The sequence below is a fragment of the Antennarius striatus genome, chromosome 5 (assembly GCF_040054535.1).
Source record: "Antennarius striatus isolate MH-2024 chromosome 5, ASM4005453v1, whole genome shotgun sequence".
In the NCBI taxonomy this organism is placed as follows: domain Eukaryota; kingdom Metazoa; phylum Chordata; class Actinopteri; order Lophiiformes; family Antennariidae; genus Antennarius; species Antennarius striatus.
In genome coordinates, this window is record NC_090780.1 from 3,465,597 (window position 1) to 3,472,802 (window position 7,206).

A 7,206-nucleotide genomic window follows, 5' to 3' on the forward strand; every position below is an offset into this window, starting at 1 on the left:
AGATGAAGGAATGAATGAATTTCTAAAGGATGCCATATCATTTGTAGACCAGCAGATGGCAGTGTGGATTCAGGAATAAAACCGATTTAATGAAAACATTTCTATTTGTCATTTTTAAATGTAAAGATATCACTTTCACATCCCAAATTGTTCCTTACTTTGGCTGTTGTTTCTGAAAACTCCAAGAATCCACGAGTTCAAGAACATTGTCTTAAGTTAACTCTGTCTGTCTGTCCTGTGAATAGACAGTAAAATTTGATCCTCCAAGGCGGCTTCCGTTAGTTCACAATGCTAGAGAACACAGGGTTGATTGATGCTATCATTGATGTGATTGTCTTTTGTGGGGGTCCAAACCGCTCTGTTGAAAGGGTTGGCTTGGCTTAGTCTCCAGTTGTAATGAAATGTTCATTTTGGTTGATCTCAATCTGATGTTATCTTACCGAGACTGCCTTTGAGATGAGGTATATGTGTTCAGGTTTAAATAATGTGTTAAATGTCACATTTCTGTCTGTCCTGAGGAGGGAGTGGTTAGGAGAGTTTGTTGATCTCCAGCCGAAACTAAACTGCATGTTGGTTTTGAGTTCCGGTATGAGCAGGCAGTAGAAGACTCCATGTTTCATGTACTGAGATTCCATTGCTGGTTTTCTGCATCCCAATAGACGTTATTCTGTCTCCTCTTCCTAGGCACTCCGTAAACTGATGGAGACTGAGAAGGTGAAGGGTTTCTGTCAAGTGACTGTGTCCTCAAACCTCCGCGATGCCACATCCCACCTCCTGCAGGCCAGTGGGCTAGGAGGCCTGAAACATAATGCTGTGCTGGTATCCTGGCCACGAAACTGGAAGCAAGGAGATGAGCACCAGACCTGGAGGAACTTCATCGGTGGGTCACCTGGACAGCAAATAAACCAGCAGTCCCCTTAACTCCAGTCGCTTTGGATGGGCCTTATGCAATCAATCAATCAACATTGTGTGTTTTGCAGAGCTAGTCAGAGAAACCACTGCAGCACACCTAGCTTTGCTGGTACCCAAGAATATCTCTGCCTTCCCATCCAATGGAGAGCGCTTCACAGAGGGTCACATTGACGTCTGGTGGATCGTCCACGATGGAGGCATGCTGATGCTCCTGCCCTTCCTCCTCCGCCAGCACAAGGTAATATGAAAATGTTGTCACTCCGAAAAATTAAGTGTAAAATCAAATCAAGTCGGGATATTTTGATTTTTAATCAGGTCTTGCAGATGAAGGAAACATTCCACAAAAATGTTTTGGTACCTGATACCTGCGTTATCAATGAAGCAATACTGCATTAATACATCACTATTGGTGCTTTCATCGCTCAGGTCTGGAGAAAGTGCAAGATGCGCATTTTCACTGTGGCCCAGATGGACGACAATAGCATCCAAATGAAGAAAGACCTGACCACATTCCTCTATCACCTCCGAATCGATGCCATGGTGGAAGTTGTAGAAATGGTGAGTTTCCTCAGTATTACAGGAATGTGACCACTTGTGGACAAGAAACAATGAATAATGACGATGATCGCTTGTTTCTTTCTCCGCAGCATGACAGCGACATCTCAGCCTACACCTACGAGAAAACCCTGGTGATGGAGCAACGGTCGGAGATGCTCAAACAGATCAACCTGACCAAGAATGAGCGCGAAAGAGAGGTAGGAATGTTTATTTGTGGCAAAATTTTGATGTTTTGAAATGCTGCGCACGTAAAGTTGACGTGACCTGACGAGCTGATTCAGCATGGAATAGTTTGACTTGAGTCGACTGGACGTGACACATAAGCCCCCCTGGACAAAAGTGTATCTATGGTTAAATTAAAGCAGTGTGGCAGCAAATTTACCCTCTATGTCAGCATGAACTGCAGCAGCAGGAGTGACTTCTTTACTTTTCTGTGTGACAATGGGACGAAATCTTGATAAATATGGAAATTGACAAATCTCCTCCAGATAATGCCTGATTCATCGAGCATAAAAAGCTTCTGTATCCTAAGGTTCTCCTCCGTCCTTTGCTCCATCTTTTTTTCAATTTGCAGATCCAGAGTATCACCGATTCGTCCCGTGGGTCCATTCGTCGTAAGAACCCGGCCGCTGTGACCACCCAGCTTAGCGTGACCGAGGACCAGCCAGCAGCCACCAAAGAGGAGAAGCCTGAGGAGGAGGTAGGGCAGACTGACCGATTCAGTTTGACGTACAAAGTGCATTTCCTCACATGTAAGTGATTAAACACTAAGCAAACAGGAAGTAAAAAAACTCTCAAAAAAACAAAAACAACATAGTAAAAACAACAATGGTTTATTATAAATACAACAGCTCTATAATTTAATGTAATTTTGTGAGAATCCATACTCGGCCTATAAGGACTAGAAACAGACAGGAAGCGCTAGCATTGCTCTGACTCAAGGTTAAAACATCTAAAGGTACCTGGAAGTTCAGCAAAATTCTATGTCCATGTGTTTTTCAAACTGAAAATACTAAAAGAATGAAATAGCATGTGACATTTTGGGGGTGGTTGTGTTGGATTATTTCTCAGCTAAGTGAAATAACTTCCTACAGTTAGCCTGAAAAGGTTAAATCTTTTGATTATGTTGTTGTGCAGAAGAAAGTCTCACATCTGTAGATTTCTGTTGAACTGAGCGCACCGTGTGCTCTAACTGTGACTTTTTTAAGGTAATGTAAAATAGTTTGTTTTTTTCTTGCCTCACTCACAGCCCACAAACCACATAATAGGCCTAATAATAAATGTAAATCTTCTTGATCACACTTCTCTCTCCTCCCTCTCTCTCTTTCTCAAACACCATGACTCTCTGTGACTTTACCTGCATTCCTACATTTCCACCTCAATCGTGACTCTCTGTGTAAACCCACATCTGTCCTCTTCTCCTCTCATCTTGTAGTCAAAGTCAGCCTCTTCCCCTGTGTCCCCTCCTTCCCAGGTCCAACTCATACATGACAACACCACCCCAGCCAGCCCAGCAACACCAGCCACACCACTTACCCCTCCAGAGGCGGCCCAGAGCCCCGGGGAGCAGGTCCAGATGACCTGGACAGAGAAGTGTGACGGGGAGCCGGCCAAGCCACCGGGCGCCGCCACACCAGAGGGCATCAAAGATATCTTCAACATGAAGCCGTGAGTGCTTTGAGTACCTGTTGAACCCCAACCCTCTGTTTCCCCACAGTCAATCCTCTTTCTGTATGAAATAGCACCAGCACTGGTCCGCCATGAGTTCTATTTTAATTGAGGATCACCCCAAAAAAAATTAGGAGGTCATAGTTTAGTTCTGACAACCATGTGTTTCTCTTCCCGCCATGCCGCAGTGAGTGGGAGAACCTGTAAGTACTGCGGTCTGTGTAAACCTCGTTCAGTCCATTAACATCCCATCAAGTTGACCACATGAGCAGATGAGGATGAAATACTTGTGTGTGAATGAGCATCTGTTACTTCCAAGCTCACAATCACGTACGCTTCGCACGTCCACACCCTGTTCGGCGCAAAGTATTGAGAGTTAATTTTTCTGTTGTTTTGTCTTTACCTCAGGAACCAGTCCAACGTGCGGCGTATGCACACAGCGATGCGACTGAATGGAGTCATCATGAAGAAGTCCTCAGAGGCCAAGCTGGTCCTCCTCAACATGCCCGGTCCACCCAAGAACAGGACAGGTGACGAGAACTGTATCCTTCAGCCGATTTCACTGAGAGGAGTCACAATAGATGAAGATGGCGTCACTTTTCTTTTCTTAGTAGAATTTATAAGTTAGAGGCTCTGGGAATTAAATTTTTAAAAATAAGCCCTTGAATCGCATTTAACCTGAATATTATATTTAAAACATTACACAGTTTAAGTTAATTTGCTCTCTTTATTAAATAAGAATAGGAATGTGGTTTGTTATCAGGAAATATCAGGATTTGTACATAAACTGTGACCTCATTACCTTTGCAGGTAATACTTCTAAACTTTTTAATTTCAGCAAAATAGGCATTTTTTTCCCCGAAATCTAATTACAGTACGTAATGTTTATAGAATGTTGATATTGGAAATTGTTTCTAAGAGCTGCAAAGCTCTTTAAGCCTGCACTAATCAGTGTAAAATTAGAAGGGAGTGATCACAAGATCAGGCAGATGTCATTTGGACTCTTCTCTATCAATTGTAGCTTTTCCAACAGCGTTCATATGATCTCAGCAAAAAAACATCTGATAATCTGACTGTATTTGAGTTTTTCAGCACCGATCAGCCAACAGGCAGGAAATGACAGATATGTCATGAAGATATGGAGACAAAAACAGAGCTTAAAGGAGAGTAAACATTCCATCAATTGCCAGTGGCAAAGTCAGACAAATGCTCCTAGTCATAATAAAAATGGAAGAGACAAAACAAAGAGATTTTATTTACTGCTGTTATTTATCCTGATGGGGAAAATCTTATTTCGATAACAGTTCAACATTTTGGGAAATATTTTGATTCCAATGTTTTTTGACAGATGACACAAACTCTTATGTGTCAATTTAACATGAAGCTGCTTGGTTAGCTTAGCGTAATAAAATGAAATATAGGATAGCAGCTAGATAAAATCCACACATCAATTTCTGGAACATAACAGGAAGTGACTGCTCTTGACAGATAATAGTCCGGCACATAACCACCACTTGTAAATTCAGATCAAACAAGAAGATCTATGAAGTTAACTAGCGCTGTTTAACAGATTTTTATGTATGTGCTTCCTGTAGTTTCTTTAACCCTCCTCCCTCAGACATGGAGTTCCTGGAGGTCCTCACCGAGGGTCTCAACCGGGTCCTCCTGGTTCGTGGAGGTGGCCGTGAGGTCATCACTATCTACTCCTGAAAGAGCTGTCCCCTCCTCAAGCCCTTCCCCTCCCTCATCCCTGCTCCTTCGTCCCCTGTACTCCCTCTCTCTCATCAGCGCTGCTTCATCATCGCGTCGCCCTTGCGTTCACTTCTGTACGATAGTCCTTTCACACACAATTAATAGCCCAGCTCAGCTTCTGCTCTTCTCCCTGAGCTCCATCCTCAGCAGCCCAGTGAGCAGCCCACACCCCGCTACCACATCCTCTGTTCGAGCAAGTAGCTAGAATTGTCGTAGGCTCTAGGATACTTTAGACGCTATCTAGATTTGTTTGAGAGGTTTTTACTTTGCCCGTCTATAGTTTACTGTTGTACTTGAGTCTGAAGAGGAGGTGGTGGTGGTGTGTGTGGATTATTAGCTGAGGTGTTAACATGCATGCAAGTGTCCGTTTTAGTCTAAATATCTGCAGATTTTTTTTTTCACATATCAGCAGCTTCTTCTCCGAAGAAAGAAGAGCGAGCTGAAATGAGCTCAATGTAGGACTGTCTGTTTAGCACTCTCGTCGGGATCAGGTTCTTCCCACGGCGTTCCGGCTTGTCAGTCTTTGATGCAATTTCTTGTCGAGGGGAAAAAAAGACACTGCTACTCACGGTGAGGAATGACGAACTGTGAAATTCACAATGATGTCTGAAGAAGACTGGAAAAGCACGTGGATCAAACATGCAGTATTATCTTTAACTGGATCAAGTTTTAGCATGACATCATTAACACTGTGTTCTTATTTCACCTGTCAGTCTACTGCCATCACTGTCTTTCTACTCATTCCTCATTTCAACCCCATCTCTTAGTGGCTGTTTATCCTTTCTAGCCACTGTTCGTGCCAAAAAAATACAAGGCTAGCTTAGTCTGTAGACAGTGACACGTAATTAAACTGTGAAAAGTCCTAGCAGAAGGCTGGTGTGACAGCAGAATGGTGATGCAGTACAAATCCCCGCCAACCCAAGGAGATAATCATTGCCAGCACCCTCTACTCACATGTGGATCACTGTAAATAATGTAAAAGCTCTGACGCGTTGTTCAGTATGAGTGTAGTATTTTTGTGACATCCTACTAAAAATGCTTCTTGTGGAGAGAAAACATTCCTTTGCTCAGAGGGACAGCTGGAAAAAGCTGTTTTTTTGAAAAAACAAAACAAAATGATCGATTAATTTATGTATTTATTGGAAGGCATAGGCTCCTGCCACTTAGTAAATGTCAGCGGAACCTCGACAAGCACTGCACCTGAACTGTCCGCCACTGTGCAACAACTCTGATGAAGTCATCGGTTTCATTCATATTAAGAAATAGTAAATTTTATTTTTTCATCCAGAGAACAAAGACATATTTATGTTAATGAGCAAAAGCAACACATATCGAATGTGTCATTTTTTATTTTTTTTTGTCACTCAAAGATATGTTGTCGTTTTGTCTAGTTTAGGGACATTAAATGTGCCATATCAAAGTATTTTTCAAAGAGAAATATCAAATTATATTACTTAAAGTTAGAGAGAACAAAAAAGGAAACTGAGGTGATGGTGAGAATGTCACCATCACCCTATAGATGATAAAATAATGTTCAGACCTGCTTAAAGGTATATTGATTGTCTATTAATTGATTGTTTATAGGGACTAGTCCAAACAAATAGAGGACAGTGGCTTCTGTAGCTAGGAAACAAACTTTGTCGTCGAGACTGAATTCTATGCAGTAGACAGTGTGATTTTTATATCATCTAGATTGATTAAGATTTGAGCCACGTGTCCCTGACCTACATGAGCAAAATCACATTATGATTCAAAAAGTGCATCTTGGAAGGACAGTGCAATAGTTGAAAATCTGGACCCATGTGATCATGTTATTTATTTTTTTACTCATATATTTTGTATATGTAGATTTCGTAAGTCTTAAGAAAAGAAGAATTATTATTCTGACCAGGGACGGTCGACAATTTATATGATTTGGTTTCTGTTTGAAGAATACGTTTTTTTCGTCATTTGCACTCATAGTAGAAATATGAATATAAAAATAAAATCCATATATATATATATATATATATATATATATATATATATATATATATATATACATATACACACACACACAGAGTATACACTTTAAGTAATCAAAACAAATTAGTTTCTAGAACTATTTAAAGACAGTATTAAATGTTTTTAGTGTTGCTTGAATGTCTGACCATATGTTGTGAATGCTGCTAGTATTTGTACTGTAAATATTGATAATTAAAGCAACATTAAAGATCAAGCGAGAAAGGGTATAGATATACATATCAGTGGTAGTGTGTCAAACAAGAGAAGCCTGTGGCTTCTGGACAGGGTGAGCTTTCTGCTTTACTATAAACT

At 41.1% G+C, this 7,206-nt stretch overlaps 1 protein-coding gene across 1 annotated transcript in view; it reads left to right on the forward strand.

Annotated features, from left to right (window-relative positions):
- slc12a5a (solute carrier family 12 member 5a) overlaps positions 1-4,936 on the forward strand; it is a 142,465-nt gene extending 137,529 nt beyond the window's left edge. Inside the window, exons 18-26 of the mRNA XM_068314695.1 lie at positions 685-880; positions 981-1,150; positions 1,339-1,470; positions 1,560-1,667; positions 2,045-2,170; positions 2,906-3,138; positions 3,327-3,341; positions 3,547-3,680; positions 4,757-4,936. Of these exons, the coding sequence (XP_068170796.1) occupies positions 685-880; positions 981-1,150; positions 1,339-1,470; positions 1,560-1,667; positions 2,045-2,170; positions 2,906-3,138; positions 3,327-3,341; positions 3,547-3,680; positions 4,757-4,848 (1,206 nt within the window). The 3' untranslated portion in view covers positions 4,849-4,936. The remainder of the gene's footprint in view (positions 1-684; positions 881-980; positions 1,151-1,338; positions 1,471-1,559; positions 1,668-2,044; positions 2,171-2,905; positions 3,139-3,326; positions 3,342-3,546; positions 3,681-4,756) is intronic.
- The last annotated feature ends 2,270 nt before the right edge of the window (positions 4,937-7,206 follow it).